The sequence below is a fragment of the Chanodichthys erythropterus genome, chromosome 6 (assembly GCF_024489055.1).
Source record: "Chanodichthys erythropterus isolate Z2021 chromosome 6, ASM2448905v1, whole genome shotgun sequence".
Classification (NCBI taxonomy): Eukaryota; Metazoa; Chordata; class Actinopteri; order Cypriniformes; family Xenocyprididae; genus Chanodichthys; species Chanodichthys erythropterus.
This window is the reverse complement of record NC_090226.1, coordinates 33,355,636-33,376,462: the sequence shown is the minus strand read 5'-3', so window position 1 is coordinate 33,376,462 and position 20,827 is coordinate 33,355,636. Positions and strand designations below refer to the sequence as shown.

At 37.0% G+C, this 20,827-nt stretch overlaps 1 protein-coding gene across 6 annotated transcripts in view; it reads left to right on the top strand.

Annotated features, from left to right (window-relative positions):
- The window catches only part of lrp1aa (low density lipoprotein receptor-related protein 1Aa), a 223,629-nt gene extending 205,563 nt beyond the window's left edge, over positions 1 to 18,066 (top strand). For 4 of the 6 annotated variants that reach the window (XM_067388717.1, XM_067388714.1, XM_067388713.1 and 1 more), the window contains 7 exons: positions 140 to 301; positions 5,925 to 6,108; positions 8,231 to 8,329; positions 11,866 to 11,936; positions 12,072 to 12,165; positions 13,354 to 13,498; positions 16,549 to 18,065. In XM_067388717.1, the coding sequence (XP_067244818.1) occupies positions 140 to 301; positions 5,925 to 6,108; positions 8,231 to 8,329; positions 11,866 to 11,936; positions 12,072 to 12,165; positions 13,354 to 13,498; positions 16,549 to 16,689 (896 nt within the window). In that variant the 3' untranslated portion in view covers positions 16,690 to 18,065. Of the gene's footprint in view, positions 1 to 139; positions 302 to 5,924; positions 6,109 to 8,230; positions 8,330 to 11,865; positions 11,937 to 12,071; positions 12,166 to 13,353; positions 13,499 to 16,548 lie in introns of all 6 variants that reach the window. The other 2 variants (XM_067388716.1, XM_067388715.1) reach the window with 1 other exon arrangement.
- Positions 18,067 to 20,827: the final 2,761 nt, after the last annotated feature.

The window sequence follows — 20,827 nt, the reverse complement described above, 5'->3', positions numbered from 1 at the left end:
TAAATGGGGCACACACTCTCACGTGTGATCATCGAGTAGACCGCTTTCTGTAGAGACAACACATTAGTGACTTCCTGGAGGTATGTTATATTATTATAATATTTTTAAAACTAAAATAACTTGTCTGTCATGTTTTCAGGAGCTCCGACTTGCCGTTGTCTGGCAGGCTTCACAGGACCCAACTGTAACCAGCGCACATGTGAGAACTACTGTAAGAACGGAGGAAACTGCACAGTTAACCGTGGAAATCAGCCCACCTGCAGCTGCGTGGCAGACTTCCTCGGAGACCAGTGCCAATATCGTAAGTACTACAGCCACAGTGACTGGGCGTGGAGATAAAATGAGTTTTCATGAGACCTCGAGATGTTTAACATGTTTGTATTATGTTATGCTGCCTCAAGGCACCTGGTATAAGCATCCTTCTCAGGGGAACTGATCACAAGTGATCAACATCTGGTTTTAACATAAATCTCAAATGCATCTTGTTCATTGTTATTTTAGTCAAGTAGCTGTATTAAATGAATTTTGCCATGTTTGACATGATCTGTATTAATTCTTTTACCAGGTGCTTTCATCTAAATCTGTCACTGTTTATGGCAAACTAATGTTTTTTAAGACTATTTTTGTTTAGGCTCTTCCAAACATTTCCATTGGACAGATGATTTATTTTAAAGCTGCACACACACACACACAAAAAAAAGAGTCTGTAAAAAAAAAAAACATTGACGGAGATGACAAACACTGACGGAGTTGACAAACACTGACGGAGTTGACAAACACTGACGGAGATGACAAACACTGACGGAGATGACAAACACTGACGGAGATGGCAAAAACTGACGGAGTTGACAAAAACAAAAAATGATGGAATTGACAAACACTGACGGAGCTGACAAACACTGACGGAGATGACAAACACTGACGGAGTTGACAAACACTGACGGAGTTGACAAACACTGACGGAGTTGACAAACACTGACGGAGATGACAAACACTGACGGAGTTGACAAAAACAAAAAATGATGGAATTGACAAACACTGACGGAGCTGACAAACACTGACGGAGTTGACAAAAACAAAAAATGATGGAATTGACAGACACTGACGGAGTTGACAAACACTGATGGAGTTGACAAACACTGGTGGAGTTGACAAACACTGACGGAGTTGAGAAACACTGATGGAGTTGACAAAAACAAAAAATGATGGAATTGACAAACACTGACGGAGTTGACAAACACTGATGGAGTTGACAAAAACAAAAAATGATGGAATTGACAAACACTGACGGAGTTGAGAAACACTGATGGAGTTGACAAACACTGACGGAGATGACAAACACTGACGGAGTTGACAAAAACAAAAAATGATGGAATTGACAAACACTGATGGAGATGACAAACACTGACGGAGATGACAAAAACAAAAAATGATGGAATTGACAAACACTGACGGAGTTGACAAACACTGACGGAGATGACAAACACTGACGGAGTTGACAAACACTGACGGAGATGACAAACACTGACGGAGTTGACAAACACTGACGGAGATGACAAAAACAAAAAATGATGGAATTGACAAACACTGACGGAGTTGACAAACACTGACGGAGATGACAAACACTGACGGAGTTGACAAAAACAAAAAATGATGGAATTGACAAACACTGACGGAGTTGACAAACACTGACGGAGTTGACAAAAACAAAAAATGATGGAATTGACAAACACTGACGGAGTTGAGAAACACTGATGGAGTTGACAAACACTGACGGAGATGACAAACACTGACGGAGTTGACAAAAACAAAAAATGATGGAATTGACAAACACTGACGGAGTTGACAAACACTGACGGAGTTGACAAAAACAAAAAATGATGGAATTGACAAACACTGACGGAGTTGACAAACACTGACGGAGTTGACAAAAACAAAAAATGATGGAATTGACAAACACTGACGGAGATGACAAACACTGATGGAGTTGACAAACACTGGTGGAGTTGACAAACACTGACGGAGTTGAGAAACACTGATGGAGTTGACAAAAACAAAAAATGATGGAATTGACAAACACTGACGGAGTTGACAAACACTGACGGAGATGACAAACACTGACGGAGTTGACAAAAACAAAAAATGATGGAATTGACAAACACTGACGGAGATGACAAACACTGACGGAGATGACAAAAACAAAAAATGATGGAATTGACAAACACTGACGGAGTTGACAAACACTGACGGAGATGACAAACACTGACGGAGTTGACAAAAACAAAAAATGATGGAATTGACAAACACTGACGGAGTTGACAAAAACAAAAAATGATGGAATTGACAAACACTGACGGAGATGACAAACACTGACGGAGTTGACAAAAACAAAAAATGATGGAATTGACAAACACTGACGGAGTTGACAAACACTGATGGAGTTGACAAAAACAAAAAATGATGGAATTGACAAACACTGACGGAGTTGACAAACACTGACGGAGTTGACAAAAACAAAAAATGATGGAATTGACAAACACTGACGGAGCTGACAAACACTGATGGAGTTGACAAAAACAAAAAATGATGGAGTTGACAAACACTGACGGAGATGACAAACACTGACAGAGTTGACAAAAACAAAAAATGATGGAATTGACAAACACTGACGGAGCTGACAAACACTGACGGAGTTGACAAAAACAAAAAATGATGGAATTGACAAACACTGACGGAGTTGACAAACACTGACGGAGTTGACAAAAACAAAAAATGATGGAATTGACAAACACTGACGGAGATGACAAACACTGATGGAGTTGACAAACACTGGTGGAGTTGACAAACACTGACGGAGTTGAGAAACACTGATGGAGTTGACAAAAACAAAAAATGATGGAATTGACAAACACTGACGGAGTTGACAAACACTGACGGAGATGACAAACACTGACGGAGTTGACAAAAACAAAAAATGATGGAATTGACAAACACTGACGGAGATGACAAACACTGACGGAGATGACAAAAACAAAAAATGATGGAATTGACAAACACTGACGGAGTTGAGAAACACTGATGGAGTTGACAAACACTGACGGAGATGACAAAAACAAAAAATGATGGAATTGACAAACACTGACGGAGATGACAAAAACAAAAAATGATGGAATTGACAAACACTGACGGAGTTGACAAACACTGACGGAGATGACAAACACTGACGGAGTTGACAAAAACAAAAAATGATGGAATTGACAAACACTGACGGAGTTGACAAACACTGACGGAGTTGACAAAAACAAAAAATGATGGAATTGACAAACACTGACGGAGCTGACAAACACTGACAGAGTTGACAAAAACAAAAAATGATGGAATTGACAAACACTGACGGAGTTGACAAACACTGACGGAGTTGACAAAAACAAAAAATGATGGAATTGACAAACACTGACGGAGATGACAAACACTGATGGAGTTGACAAAAACAAAAAATGATGGAATTGACAAACACTGACGGAGTTGACAAACACTGACGGAGTTGACAAAAACAAAAAATGATGGAATTGACAAACACTGACGGAGATGGCAAAAACTGACGGAGTTGACAAAAACAAAATGATGGAATTGACAAACACTGACGGAGTTGACAAACACTGACGGAGTTGACAAAAACAAAAAATGATGGAATTGGCAAACACTGACGGAGCTGACAAACACTGACGGAGTTGACAAAAACAAAAAATGATGGAATTGACAAACACTGACGGAGCTGACAAAAATGGGCCCAATGTACTGTGTCAATATGAAGGAATTTTCTGTACACTCTTGAAACTAAAGGTTCTTTATTGGCATTGATGGTTTCATGAAGAACCTTTAACATCCATGGAAACTTTCCACTCCACAAAACCTTCTTTATAGTGAAAAAAGGTTCTTCACACTAAGAAAAACATATTCTTTTAAGAACTCTTCACTGAATGGTTCTATTGGGAACCAAAAATGGTTCTTCTACTGTGAAAACCCCCTTTTGGAATCTTTATTTTTAATAGTGTATTGATGTTTCACAGGTGTTTTACCTGTATTTTGAATCATACATTGAATTATGGTTTGGGGTTTAGGGAAATGTCCGTAAACTTAAGGGATAATGTCCTGGTAGAAACTTACCAGTGCCTTTTTCATTTTTTCAACAGGTTTTTTGGTTGTACTTTATTTTGTTGTCCTTGTTACAGTGTAATTACACATTTTGGTACTGAGTAATATTTATTTACAACATGTACTTAGAGTTAGGGTTAGTTGCATGCAGGGCTTGACATTAAGTTTGTGGCTCACCAGTGGCTAGTGGTTTTCCAAAGTTACTCAGCATTTTCGCTGGCCACAATTTTTATATCGATACCATGGGGAAAATTAAAAACTGCCATATATATATATTTTTTAATATTATTTCATAATTTGGCAGCAGGTACATTAGGCTGCTGTCACTTTAGCTACTGACCTTTCTCAACACTTTACATTCTCTTAAAACATAACTGACAAATCCTCGCCAAGACTGGCATTTTGACATTATTTTGTGTGTATCTGGCAGTTTAAGCACAAAAAGCATCGAAAAAGAACTCAATTTAGTACTGAGGCAGCTTTATGTGCGCACATTTTGGGTGTGAGCACAAAATCTGCAGGAGTAAGTAAAACTATGTGAAATCCTATGCAGAGCAAATGAAAGAGATGAGTGAGGGCAAGCGGGTTTGTGTCAACTCACTGTCGGAGAGATGAGAGCGAGAGAAAGAGCAGCTGGTATTGTGTATCTTTTCTGCGGAAAATGAGTATCAGATATTTCAGTATCAATATTTTTGACAGGACTACATTGCACTTAGTTTATTATTTCAGATTCCTTTTTAAAAGACTACAATAGAAAAATGTGTGTGTCATATAAATTCAACCCGCCAAAGTAGCTAGTAGGAGTGATTGCATTACACGCCACTGCTGAAATACACCCGCATTTTGTGGGTCGGCGGGTGTTAAAGGATTAGTTCACTTTCAAATTAAAATTTCCTGATAATTTACTCACCCCCATGTCATCCAAGATGTTCATGTCTTTTTTTCTTCAGTCAAAAAGATGAAAACATTCCAGGATTATTCTCCTTATAGTGGACTTCAATGGACTCCAAACGGTTGAAGGTCAAAATGACAGTTTCAGTGCAGCTTCAAAGAGCTTTAAACGATACCAGACGAGGAATAAGAGTCTTATCTAGAGAAACCATCACTCATTTTCTAATTTTTTTTTTTAAATGTATACATTTTAACCATAAATGCTCATCGTGAACTAGCTCTCTTCTTTTTCTCTATTAGAATTCCAGCAGTGTAGACACTGCTAAGTGTATTACTGCCCTCCACAGGTCAAAGTTTGAACTAATTGTTATATACTTGCACTAGCGTATTGTATATGACAATTTATGGCTAAAACGTATATATTTTTTAATTTTTTTTTTTTAGAAAATGAGTGATGGTTTCTCTAGATAAGACCCCTATTTCTCGTCTGGGATCGCTGTAAACTAATTTTGACCTTGATCCGTTTGGAGGCCATTGAAGTCCACTATATGGAGAAAAATCCTGGGAATGTTTTCATCAAAAACCTTCATTTATTTTCGACTGAAGAAAGAAAGACATGAACATCTTGGATGACATGGGGGTGAGTAAATTATCAGGACATTTTAATTTGACAGTGAACTAATCCTTTAATCTCAAGCACTGTTTGCATGAATAAAGTGTTACTGACTTCTTTCTTACAGTGCCCATTAGATAATTGACAGGTGAATTTACTGTGGGATCGATGCATTAGCAAGGTCTGAAGGTGATCCTCAAGTCATGATGAAGAGATTAATAGAGTTAAAGTGGGATATTAAACGGTCTTCTCTACCCTTAACCAGGGACGTGTGATGGATTCTGTGATCATGGAGGGACATGCATGCAGTCCAGCGATGGGTCGAGACAATGTCGCTGCCCTCCACGCTTCATCGGAAACAACTGTGAAGTGGACAAATGTCACTATTGCCGTGATGGCAAGTGTATTCCCACCAACATCTACCAGCCTCATGGAGACGTTACATGCAGGTACACAATGTCATACTTTAGGACACATATACAACTAGAACCTCCATATGTTGGGGCTACATAGCATTAAAACTGACCCTTCTGTGTGGGCATTTATGAAGCCCTTTATAATAACGCATTAATGGCTATAGATCACTGCTGTGACGACAGGCCAAACCATCAGTTCGCATCACACTGGTTCCCTTGCAGGAATTAAGCTCTGTGACCAACAAAAGTTTATGATTCTTACTTTTGTTTATCACTGTAATCTTCACAAATGAACACAACTTTTATGAATTCTGAAGCCTAAATGCAGTCGGCAGAAGTAAAAAGCTAAATGTAGGCTATAAACAAACTACACCACGGTCACGCAACTTCAACATCACTACCATTAATCTTCTGACACTCTTTCAGTCTTTATTTAAAAAACATTTTCCCTGAAAGTTTGAGTTAGAAGAGTTTGCAAGAGCAAGATTATAAACACAACGAGGCTTTGAAAAGGACTAGTGAGTATGAGTTTACCTGTTCATCTGATGATGTTTAAAGGTGCCCTAGAATTGAAAATTGAATTTACCTTGGCATAGTTGAATAACAAGAGTTCAGTACATGGAAATGACATACAGTGAGTTTCAAACTCCATTGTTTGCTCCTCCTTATATAAATCTCATTTGTTTAAAAGACATCAGAGGAACAGGGGAATCTCAACATAACACCGACTGTTACGTAACAGCCGGGATCATTAATATGTACGCCCCCAATATTTGCATATGCCAGCTCATGTTCAAGGCATTAGACAAGGGCAGTCAGTATTAACATCTGGATCTGTGCACAGCTGAATCATCAGACTAGGTAAGCAAGCAAGGAAAACAGTGAAAAATGGCAGATGGAGCAATAATAACTGACATGATCCATGATATCATGATATTTTAAGTGAAATTTGTAAATTGTCTCTCTAAATGTTTCGTTAGCATGTTGCTAATGTACTGTTAAATGTGGTTAAAGTTACCATTGTTTATTACTATATTCACAGAGACAAGACTGTCGCTATTTTCATTTTTTAAACACTTGCAGTCTGTATAATTCATAAACACAACTTCATTCTTTATAAATCTCTCCAACAGTGTGTAATGTTAGCTTTAGCCACAGAGCACTATCAAACTCATTCAGAATCAAATGTAAACATCCAAATAAATACCATACTTACACGATTAGACATGCTGCATGATGAACACTTTGTAAAGAATAATTTTGAGGTCTATATTAGATGTGTGAACTTTGTTTATGCTGTTTAAGGCAAGCGCGAGCTCCGGGGGAGGGGAGCACGAGATTTAAAGGGGCCGCAGCCTGAATCGGCGCATATATAATTATGGCTCAAAATAGGCAGTTAAAAAAATGAATAAAGAAAAAATCTATGGGGTATTTTGAGCTGAAACTTCACAGATACATTCAGGGGACACCTTAGACTTATATTACATCTTTTAAAAATACGTTCTATGGCACCTTTAATGTCTCTGACAACCTCTGTAGACACATTTAGACACTTGTTAGCAACCGCCTTTTTCAAGACAAATAAAAGTTTTACAGATGTTGTAGAATAAAATGTTCACCAGAGACCTTATTTCACGCATATAAAACAAAAATCCATTCAAAAAAACATTTGACTTCAGGACGATGGAACCGGATGTGCTAAAATGGAACTCAATTTCAGGTTTTGGCCTCCAAAAATACGTCATCCCTGTAACACTCTATTTCCTGTTCAGTGTCTATTGCTGAAATCACTGGATAGATTTGATGCTCAGAAAAGCGAGTTACCACTGGAACAACAGGAACTGACATCACCCACTTACATTTCAATGCCTACCCTCCAACATATAACAATACATCCCCTTTCCTCCCATGTCAAACTGAGACATTTCCCATTGGTTAAAATCAACCTCCCTTGAAAGTTCAGTTATTGTTGTAAAATGAGTTGTGAATGTAATTTCATGTTGACTGTAATAACACTTTTTGTAATAACTTATCTTGATGAAACTTTTATCTTCGTCATGTTTTTTCTAGGTTTCTCTATTTTTTTTATTTTTTTTTACTGAATATTACAGTACCTAAGTGAAGCTATATGATGTGTCTACTTTATGTGTTGTAGGTGTACCAGTGGCAGAATCCAGCCAAGCTGTTACACATGTGAAGGATACTGTGCTAATGGCCAGTGCTCTCTCAGCACCACAAACCTCCCGCAATGCAAGTAAGCAGTGTCATTTTACATACATACAGTGGGTACGGAAAGTATTCAGACCCCCTTAAATTTTTCACTCTTTGTTATATTGCAGCCATTTGCTAAAATCATTTAAGTTCATTTTTTTCCTCATTAATGTACACACAGCACCCCATATTTGAAGAATTGTTGACATTTTTTGCAGATTTATTTAAAAAGAAAAACTGAAATATCACATGGTCCTAAGTATTCAGACCCTTTGCTCAGTATTTAGTAGAAGCACCCTTTTGATCTAATACAGCCATGAGTCTTTTTTCACACCTGGATTTGGGGATCCTCTGCTATTCCTCATTGCAGATCCTCTCCAGTTCTGTCAGGTTGGATGGTAAACATTGGTGGACAGCCATTTTTAGGTCTCTCCAGAGATGCTCAATTGGGTTTAATTCAGGGCTCTGGCTGGACTGAGCAAAGGGTCTGAATACTTAGGACCATGTGATATTTCAGTTTTTCTTTTTTAATAAATCTGCAAAAATGTCAACATGGGGTGCTGTGTGTACATTAATGAGGAAAATTTGTTAATTTGTTTAAGTTTTAGTCATTTATTATATATATATATATATATATATATATATATATATATATATATATATATATATATATATATATATATATATATATATATATATATATATATATATATATATATATATATATATATTTGTATTTAGCTTTAATTTAACAACTTTTAAGTACTTCAACTTAAACTTGTTTATTTCAGTTAGTTGCCAAGGCAACATTTCTATTTTTGTTCCATCTAATATTAATATTTTATTTTATTTCATCTTTTTTTGTAATTTACAAAATTATTTTAGTAGTTTTAGTTTTAATTAATAACAACACAACATACCTAATGATACCACTTGTACATGCTATCATATCCCCTAGCTCTACACCAAATGATTTTATGCACAGTTCCTTCAGATGATAAAAGCATGCATAATCTCACCTCACTTCTCCCATTCATAGCTAAAGCTCTGTTGCATGTCTTCTGTCAGTCAGGCTACAAAGCTGGTCATTCTGTTGATGTTGCTTTCCATTCTCCAATTGAGTTGGCACAGTATATCATTGGCTTGGGTGTTTTAGCATAACTCTGCAACAAACTCTATTCCTAGAGTCTGTCTGGTTTGTATTCGATCTGTATGTACGAGTATGTATTCTACATGTAACCTGGACAGGTTCTCATTCCTCACCATGAGTCTTTTTCACTGGGGTACCACAAGGGTACTATTAAAACTATTTGAGGGTTCACTAACAACAGCATTGATCATTTTGTGTAATTGCTATATGAGCTTGATCTTGCCATTTTTAGTTTAGCTGAGCAAGCACTGTGCATTCTTAGCTACCTGTACTGATGATTTCCATCTGCTATGAATCAAGTTCTACTTTATACTTCCATAAATGCCTGTTTACACTAAGTGCAAATAGCCCATCTTGATGGCAGAGACCATTTACACTAACTCTGCCACTAATTCCAATAGAAACCCATCTGATAACAGGAGCAGTGGTGTAGAGTAAGGCGGTCGGTGTTAGTTTTTGATGTAACTGACCTGAGTTCAAATCCGTCTTTTTCCAAACTCATTCTTCTCCCTTTTCCCATTGCATATTGGCTCAGAGAGGCATTTATTTTAAATAAAAATCTGAAAAGAGGAAATAAAGTACACAATGTATGTTAAATAGTGAGAATAAAGTGTTTATTGGGTAGGGCTAGGAGTAAGTGTAGGGAATGTCCCAACAAAATGGCATCCATTTATTATTTTAATAAATATAATACACACTGAATATGTTGTTATTATTGCATACTGTTTTATAATATACTACAATACACCAATTTGCAATTAGTATATGACACAAGTATAAATTGCATTTAACAACTATATACACTTAGTACACAGAAAATACTGCTATTTTCACTTAGTGCATAAAGCCTCTGACTACAGGTGCTGGTCATATAATTAGAATATTGTGAAAAAGTTCATTTTTTTATTGTAAATTATTTTAAAAAATAACTTTCATTTATACTAGATTCCCTACATGTAAAGTAAAACATTTCAAAAGTTTTTTTTTGTTGTTTTTTTTTTTTTCTTTATTTGTTGATTAGACTGTACAGCTAATGAAAGTCCAAAATCCAGTATCTCAAAATATTAGAATATTTACATTTGAGTTTCATTAAATGACCATCCCTACAGTATAAATTCCGGGTATCTCTTGTTCTTTGAAACCACACTAATGGGGAAGACTGCTTACTTGGCGAAGGTCCAGGAGACAATCATTGACAGCCTCCACAAAGAGAGTAAGTCACAGAAGGTCATTACTGAATGTGGTGGCTGTTTACAAAGTGATGTATCAAAGCATATTAAATGCAAAGTTGACTAGAAGGAAGAAATTGGGTAGGCAAAGGTGCACAAGCAACAGGGATGACCGCAAGCTTGAGAATACTGTCAAGTAAAGCTGATTCAGACACTTGGGAGAGCTTCACAATGAGTCAAATGAAGCCAGAGTCAGCGCATCAAGAGCCACCACACTCAGACATCTTCAGGAAAAGGACTACCAAGCCACTTCTGAAACAGAAACAACATCAGAAGCATCTTACCTGGGCTAAGGAGAAAAAGAACTGGACAGTGAACAGTTGTCCAAAGTCCTCTTTTCAGATAAAAGTAAATTTTGCATTTCATGTTGAAATCATGGTCCCAGAGTCTGAAGGAAGACTGGAGAGGCTCAGAATCCAAGCTGCTTGAAGTCTAGTGGGAATTTTCTGAAGTCAGTAATGATTTGGGGGGCGTGACGTCTGCTGGTGTTGGTCCATTGTGTTTTATCAAGTGCAAAGTCAATGCAGCCATCTTCCAGGAGATTTTGGAGCACTTTATGCTTCCATCTTCTGAGAAGCTTTATGGAGATGCTGATTTCCTTTTCCAGCAGGACTTTAGCAACTGCCCACAGCGCAAAAACCACCTCCAAGTGGTTTGCTGACCATGATATTACTGTGCTTTATTAATCTATGGAATATTTTCAAGAGAAAGATGAGAAACCGTCGATCCAACAATGTACAGATGATCTGAAGGCTCAATAGTGCCTCAGCAGTGCCACAGGCTGATCACTTCCATGCCACACTTCACTGATGCTGTAATCTGTGCTAGGAGCAAGTCATTTGCTGTATTATGTGCTGCCAACCAAGTATTGAGTGCACAAATGTACATACTTTAAAAAACTTGAACTTTTCTGTTTTGAAAATCCATTTTTTGATTGATCTTAGGAAATATTCTAATATTTTGAGATACTGGATTTTGGACTTTCATGAGCTGTACGCTCTCATCAAAATTAAAAATTAAAAAAAAAAAAAAAACTTTTGAAATGTTTTACTTAACATATAGGGAATCTAGAACATATGAAAGTTTCATTTTTTAAAATAATTTACAATAAAAAAAAAAAAACTTTTTCGTGATATTCTAATTATATGACCAGCACCTGTATATATGAATGTAAATGTTAAATTTCTCTGCCTCATGTAGGTGTCCTCTTGGATGGGAGGGTCATCGCTGTGATAATCCTGCCTCCACTGGAAACGCTGAATCCGGTGGCCGTAAGTCCATTTTTAATTCGACAGCCAGTAGAAATATGTTAGGCCAATAGAGGGCAATACTGGTAAGAATTTTGGTAAACATTCCCCCAAATCTCAGTAATGCTTAATAGTAATGATAATGTGTATTTCTTTTAGGAACAGCTTCAATAGTTATTCCATTGATTTTGCTGATACTGCTGGTGTTGCTGATTGGAGGAGCAGTATTATGGTACAGAAAACGAATGAGAGGGTGAGTATATTACAGTGAACTGCTTTTTCAAATGATTTTCACCTCTCTAAAGTGTTGTACTGTTGAGAATTTGAAATATAAGAAACTTCCCATCCCAAAAACACCTCTTTTCTCTCCTTCTTTCTTGGTAAACCGCATCTGCTCTTTTCTGTAGGCTTGGCAAATCCCACTCCAAACGACCGCGGTAACGGTCTTCGTCCATTATGTCTTTATTTTGTCTCACTGCCATTCTGTCCATCTTTCTTGCTGGTTTGGAGAATTGTGGTGTTCTTGTTGTCTTCATGGTCTCACCCGATCTCTTTCTGTCATACCTCAGTCAAACCACCTGACTAAACCTTACAAGTGGTTTGTCCCTTGTTCAGAGAAGAAGGTGGTAATCTGTTACTGAAAATAAAGAAATAGATCTAGTCATGTTAGACTATGAGAACCAATCGTATTGTTTTCATAATAATGTTTTGAGTCATACCCGTCCCACTGCAATACATTATGTTTCTCTAAGATTGGTTCCCAACAGGACTGCATTAGTTGAAAAAGATCTGTTGAACATGTGCCATATTCAAAACCCAGTGTTTATCAAGATAACGTGGGCATTCGATGTCCTTAAAGGGACAGTTCACCCAAAAATGAAAATTCTGTCATCATTTACTCATCTTCAAGTTGTTCCAAACCTGTATCAATTTCTTTGTTCTGCTGAACACAAAGGGAGATATTTGGAAGAATGTTTGTAACCAAGCAGATTGACTCCCATAGTATATTTTTTCCTACTATGGTAGTCAATGGGGGGCGAGATCTGCTTGGTTACAAACGTTCTTCCGTCGTTTGACCCCTACTTTAGAGTCTCTTTATAGTTTAAATTGAAATAAATGCAAATTTATTTACTGCTGTATAAAAGGTATAGAGCAAAATCTCTGCCAGCTGTCCAATGGTCGTACAGCCCAACACTTTTTTTTTTTATATATATAGGTACATTATACATTTGATTACAAGCAAAAAGGATAAAATTGTCCAGATAAACAGTTGATGTTGGTAAGCGCTGGGTTTATGATGGTGTTGTAGGTTGTTCCAGTGACTGTTAGTGGCATCCCTCTGTGTTGTGGCCATATCTCTGCCTGTGCTGCTTTGTACAGTGTAATACTGACCTCACAGCCTCATTTCCTGTGACTTCAACTGTATGTTGTATATCTGCAGAGCCAAAGGCTTTCAACATCAGAGAATGACAAATGGCGCTATGAATGTTGAGATCGGGAACCCAGCCTATAAAATATATGAAGGAGAGCAAGATGATGATGTTGGAGAACTGCTGGACGCAGACTTCACACTGGATCCAGACAAAGTAAGACAGAGCAATGCTTTATTGCACTAGACTTATAGTCCTAGACTTACTAAAATTCAGCTTTGATCACAGGAATAAATAACATTTTACTATATATTCACATAGAAAACAGTTCTGTTAAATTGTAGTAATATTTGACAGTATTACAGTTGTTTTTTTTTTTTTGGTCACCCCAAAATCACTGTCAGGGGGTGTTTCCCCTGAGTTAAGTTCACTGGTCAGAGGGCATAAGTACGATTTGAAACAGTTTGTGTCAGACAGCATTTTAAAGGTGCAATATGTAATATGTTTGCAGTAAAATATCCAAAAACCACTAGGCCAGTGTTATATATTTTGTTCACTTGAGTACTTAAAATATCCCAAATGTTTGCAACTATTTGTAAATCGTGAGAAAATTGCTATTTTAACCAAGGCTCCGGGACGTGTGAGGAGTCGCCTCTCAATAGCGTCATACCCGCGTTACCCTCGGTTTCTGGTTTTATTTTGTAGAAACCATGGAAACACCAAAGACTTTTTAATATTTACATGTTTTAATAGACAAGGGAACAACTGTTTTGATATATTTATAGACAGAAAACTAATTATTGTTATATAGCTCAACACGTTTAGTCTTATTGTTTTAATCAGTTTTATTGCACAATATATATATCGCACAGAGTAACATTATAACATCCTTTTCAACACTCTCAAATGTATCTAATATGATAAACAGAGCTGCGTTACCTCATACTCATGACCGGAAAAGCGGCAGCGGCGCCGGCGACTGTGTCATAATAAAAGTCCCGCTGCTCGTGAGGCGTGTGTTGATCAATTGCTCCAGCTCCTCGTTCAGCTCCACAACACTCGCTCCTGCTCTGCTTCATACTACAGTAATGTTAAAAATCACATCCATGAACATGATTTCTGCCCGAGTCCTATCCCAATTCTTTTGCACCGTCCGTTGAGGTGGAGATCACATGTCCAAAGATTCCGCGCTCAAACTTGGCGTCATCAAGCAACGCCTTTGTTTTGAATAGGCCTCTAGCGACCTCTAGTGGACTGAATTCTTACATATTGCACCTTTAAGGCATCGTAGACGTGCTCCCATGTAAGTAGCTCATGCTGCTGCTGCGAGATATACATAAAGGCAGGTGGAGCTGGGGAGGTGGAGGGGTTCAGAGGACTAGCCTACATTGAACACTGAACCAGACTATTTAAATTTTGAGCAAGCAATCTCATTGGCTGCAGAATGAGCACAGGCCAACCAGCTTTTGCCATGTGTTAATAATTAGTGCTGTTAATCGATTTAAAAAAAAACCAAACTAATTAATTGCACATTTTTCTGTAAATAATCACGATTAATCACACCTAACATTAAAGTTTTGAATATGTTTTTATATTTTAATAATTTCACATCTAATCTCCAAATTAATGTAGAAGCAACATAAAGACAGTATATTTTAAATTTGTGATCTAACAGGAAGGAAATATACAGAATCAAAGCAGTTCACAAACTGCGTAATTTAGATTAAAACATAGATATATTTTTATTAAAGGGTTAGTTAACCCAAAAATGAGATTTCAGTCATTAATTACGCACCCTCATGTCATTCTACACCTGTAAGACCTTCGTTCACCTTCAGAACACAAGGTGGTTTTTTTTTGTTGATAAAATCCGACGGCTCAGTGAGGCCTGCATTGGCAGCAAGATAATTAACACTTTCAGTGCCCAGAAAGCTACTAAAGACATATTTAAAACAGGTCATGTGACTACAGTGGTTCAACCTTAATGTTATGAAGCAATGAGAATACTTTTTGTGAACCAAAAAAAACAAAATAACGACTTTATTCAACGATATCTAGTGATGGGTGATGGGCGATTTCAAAACACTGCTTCATGAAGCTTTACGAATCTTTTGTTTCAAATCAGTAGTTCAGAGCGTGTATCAAACTGCCAAAGTCACATGATTTCAGTAAACAAGACTTTGTTACGTCATGTAAAGTGTTTTGAAATTTCAATGGTTCACCACTGGGGGGCGTGACTTTGGCAGTTTGATACACGCTCTGAAGCACTGATTCGAAACAAAAGATTCGCAAAGCTTCATGAAGCAGTGTTTTGAAATCGCCCATCACTAGATATTGTTGAATAAAGTCGTTATTTCATTTTTTTTGGTGCACAAAAATATTCTCATCACTTCATAACATTAAGGTTGAACCACTGTAGTCACATGAACTGTTTTAAATATGTCTTTAGTAGCTTTCTGGGCATCAAAAAGTGTTGTCTTGCTGGCAATGCAGGCCTCACTGAGCCATCGGATTTTATCAAAAATATCTTAATTTGTGTTCCAAAGATGAACGAAGGTCTTACAGGTGTGGAATGACATGAGGGTGAGTAATAAATGACAGAATTTTCATTTTCGGGTGAATTAACCCTTTAAAGCTACAAAAGTTATTTAATTAAGAGCAGTGAGTGGTTTTCTTTTGTTCTTTGATTTACATTATTGATGGACTGTAGCAGGTTTATTAGGCTGCTGTCACTTTAAGACGTGACGCACAACGCAGATCTGCATCCTATTTTCTCACAACTCTTTGTGTTCATTTGAAACTTTATTTAACTCATTTAAGACTGTGCTTACGAGGATACTTGGCAAAACGGACATTTTGGCATAAATTTGTGTGTTTTTGTCCGTTCAAGTGCAAAAGAGAACTCAACGCGGTCACACGCTGTCTGAAGCGGCTTTCAGTGTGCCGTGTGTGTCTCTGTCAGGAGATTCACAGACAACGCACCAGTACCGCACTGCATTCTCTTTTGTGTCTTGTCACGCTTGAATGGTCTGAAAGCATTTGCATGAATAAGAGCGTGATCATATAATGTAGCTAAAGGATGACGGAAAATGTGGATGCTGCATTAATTGCATTTTTAACACGTTAAAATGAAAAAATAATCTCATCCATTTACAGGACTAATAATAATGTAACTGTAAAGGATCTATTAGCCTGCACCCTCTAGAGTTTCATAACTGAACTAGATATGCATAATCCCATATATTTCCAACCTGTGTCTTTTGTAGCCGACCAACTTCACGAATCCCGTGTATGCCACTCTGTACATGGGAGCGCACAACAGCCGCAATTCCCTGGCCAGTACAGATGAGAAGAAGGAGCTGCTGTCACGGGGCGACGAGGAGCCACTGGTGGACCCGCTGGCTTAGACCGGCCAACAGTTCGGTCCATACATGGAAAATACCATTTGCCTTTTTGAGAAAAAGAAAAAAGAAGAAAAAAGAAAACATGAAGAAAATCAATGATTAAGTGTTAACACTGTATAAAATGTACAAAAATGAAGGACTACTTTTGTATGTGATTGCAGTATTATATTTTGTTCTTTTCCAATTCTTCTGGTCACAACAAAACATCACAAGAACAAAAGATACATTTTCTAAAAAAAAAAAAAGATGCAGTTTTTGGTTTCAATTTTTAGGTCACCTCCCTTTTACCTTAATAGCCACTACCTCTGTGCAATATGGAGTCAAAAAGAAAAAGAGATTGGAACAATGACATTTTTTTATTTTTGTATGAGATGTATAGAGAAAAATGTTGTTCCATCAGTAATGCCAACTGTTTGTTGTATGTTTGACTGTGTGGAGAGGGCAACTTTGACATGGAACCAGTGTTTGCTTTAAACTTACTACAATGTCAAGCAGATGTTATGTGCCAGTTTTACTACTCCCATTGTAAGTTCATAATTATTTATAAGGATAATCAGTTTCTCGTGCACAGATCCAAACCATTGCAATATTACTTATGCTTATTACAAACTTTTACAGAACAGATTTTTTAAAGTGAGAATGTCAGTGTTGTAGATTTGGACACACTCGACTGAAATGTTTCTCATGATCTTAAAAACCTTTTGATCGAAAGGCTTCTGCTTAACTGCTTGAAATTAGTTTTATAGACAACAATAAATTGTGCCTATGTATGAATCTCTTTACAAAACTAAACATCTTTGTTCAAATGTAAAAAAAATAAAATGAAATGGGTGAGTTGGAACAGATAGTGAAGGAAAAGCAGCACACATGGAATCTAGACGATATGAAAGAGTTAACATTTTTTGGTCACTACATATTTGCCATATTTCACTTTGATAGTTTTCATGACACATTTTAGATCAATAGTAAAGAATGAGTAGGTGTGTCCTAACTTTTGACTGGTACTGTATTTATTTTCAGATGAATGAAGTGTGGGTAACTGAAAGAGAAAGCTGCTTACAAGTGAATCCCAAAACAATCGAAGGCACATTCGTGCACTGGTTGTAGTGACGCACGTTTTGAGCACCTTTAAACCTGAAGAGGGTTTACGACAGAAGAAAGTGAATTTTTACACTTGTTTATATATGTTTTTAAAATGTCACAGTTAAAGATGAAAAACTGATGTGTTCTAATATTGACACACCTTCATCTCGTCTTTTGTAATCTTCCTCTGAAATATATCATCCATCATGTTGCTTATACTTTTAAAATGTACACCTTTTTTCTCAGTAAATTCATTTTTTCCTGCTCAGCTGGTTGCTGATATGCTGCTTTTGTCAGAATGCTTATCAGCCATTTTGTAAAACATCTTCCAAAAATGCAATCAAAGAAAAACAACATATACAACTAACAAAAGTGCAGTCATCATCATCTCAGATCAATGTCTAATGCCAGATCGTCTTCATCTGATCTCGTGTTGAGAGATGACAACTTTTAATACAAAATGCATGGAAGGTTTAAGTTTTATTATATGTTTTTCTGGTCTGATTTTGGCTCAGCATAGTAAAATGACTGGTGAAAGGCTTGGGACAGTGCATGTTCCTTCAGCGTTGTGAGTAATTAATCTTGGTGTTTGTATCCAGAACTCAATGCCTGAGAGCAAGCATGGCAGGTGGCATAATTTGAGATACATGAATGTAAAATGTTATAGTAGAATGGAAATGGTCATCTGGGGTCAATAATGGACACTGAGTGAAAGACACCAATTTATTCGCATTCAGTTACTAGTACTGTATAATGGTACAGGTGTACTTCTGTTTTCCATGTCTAATGTCCATGGCCTAGCAAGATTTCGCCGATTTTCCTTTGCATCACGTGGATGGTCGGGTGCGTGTGCGTCTCTTACCTGCAGACACATGGCACCAGGATGCACTATGGGAAGAAGGCAAGCCGGCGGAGGCAGTGTGATGCTTTGGGCAATGTTCTGCTGGGAAACCTTGGGTCCTGCCATCCATGTGGATGTTACTTTGACACGTACCACCACCTACTATCTCTATATTTAAAAATATATATTTAGATACCACTTGTAATACATTATGGGTTCAAATGTACTATAAGTAGGCTATCTAAATATATTTTTTAAATACAGAGATAGTATATTAAAAGCACATTTAGTTCATATTTCATGGTGTCTCAAAATTGTCTACTAAAGAAGAATTTTTAGTATATTAAGTACAAAATTAGTGCACGAAAATAGAGCACTTTAAGTACATTATAGAAATGTAATTTAAGCAATAGGGAGACCAACACAATATTAGGAAGGTGGTCATAATGATATGCCTGATTGGTATATAAATATATAAATTAGGTATCATTCGAAAGCTTAAACATTCAAAATTCATTCTGAAAACCATTTTGAAATGGCACATTATGGTACAGTGGAAACTACTTTAAAACCTTTTAGCGGGCTCAAGTTTTGTGATATCAACTTGACATATGACTTTGATTTTCTAGCAATTTTAGAGTAAAAATTATTTTGTAAAATATATTTTGTATAAAATAAAAGTTTAGTTCAGTACATAACAGTGCTTAACTGTTTTTTTTTTTTTTGTAAATTATTATTTTATGAATTATGCTTTAATGAATTCTGCAATAATTCTTTAAAAATAGACCAACTTTAGCTCTATTCCAAAGCATTCAGTTACAACATATAAGTTTAGATCAATGCTCAAAAAGGGGGTGGCAGTTAACAGGTTAAGCCATAACAAGTGTAGCAAAGCGACTGACACCAGTGTGTACAGTGATTAAGCTCCTTATCTGGAGAAATAAAAACAGAAAGACACTTAAATGAAACTTACAGAGTAAATGACTGAAGATAAATGGTGTTTGTGTGTGTCAGCTCTTAATCTGTGGGTTGCTTAGGGCCAGACTGGTTTCCTTGTTGCCTTCCTGGATGCCACAGTACGTGATTTAGAACAGATTTAGATGGCAGGTAATACTTTATATTAACTGTCTTTTCTATGTACAAACATTTAAATTTGCAAACATTTGATGCACTGCACTTAGTGTGTACATACGTGTTTTTATACTGCATGTAATTCATTTCTGTATATCTATAATTACAATGTTTCCTTACCTCTTACCGTATCCACCTCAATAGCAGCAAAAGTGTTACAATACAACCTTAACATTTTTTCATGTAGGTACAGTAATAGTTAAAGACACCAAATACTATAAAGTGCAACCTCTTCATTCTCTGAAACTAGATACAATCGAAAACTTGAAAGATGAAACAAGTACAAATTGCACACATCGACTTGATGCAGTGTGATGTGTTCCTTCTTTCCTCAGAAGTGGAAAATCCCAAGTTCCCAGTAGGAACTTTTAAATGGAACCCCCTTCAATTCAGAGTTGCGATGGGAAACTCAAGGAAAGTTCAACAACCCTGACTTCAGAATCAACCGTAGTTAAACGGTAATAATATTGGTGCCGGCGTTCTGAGGTAAACACAGAAGTGTGCTTCCGTCAACTGCGTAGGAGACTGACATGGTCAAGAAGAGATTGTTGAATTGTCTTTTTTTTTTTGCACAAAAAGTATTCTCATCACTTCATAACATTAAGGTTGAACCACTGCAGTCACATGGACAATTTTAACAATGTCTTTAGTAGATTTCTGGGCCTTGACAGTGGTAATTTAATTGCTTATATGGAGGAGTCAGAGACCTCTCTTAATTTGTGTTCTGAAGATGAACAAAGGTCTTACGGGTGAGGAACAGTATGAGGGTGAGTAATAAATGACAGAATTTTCATTTTTGGGTGAACTAACCCTTTAAGAAACCAACTCTAAATCCAGCACTTTTAGAAAACTACAGAGTGGTATCCCTTCTTCCATTCATTGCTAAAATACTTTTTCAACCTTTCTTACACAGAACAACCTCCTGGACAACAACCAGTCCGGTTTCAAAAGTGGCCACTCAACTGAGACTGCCTTGCTCTCAGTTATTGAAACTCTGAGACTGGCAAGAGCAGCTTCCAAATCCTCAGTACTCATCTTGCTGGATCTGTCTGCTGCTTTTGACACGGTTAACCACCAGATCCTCCT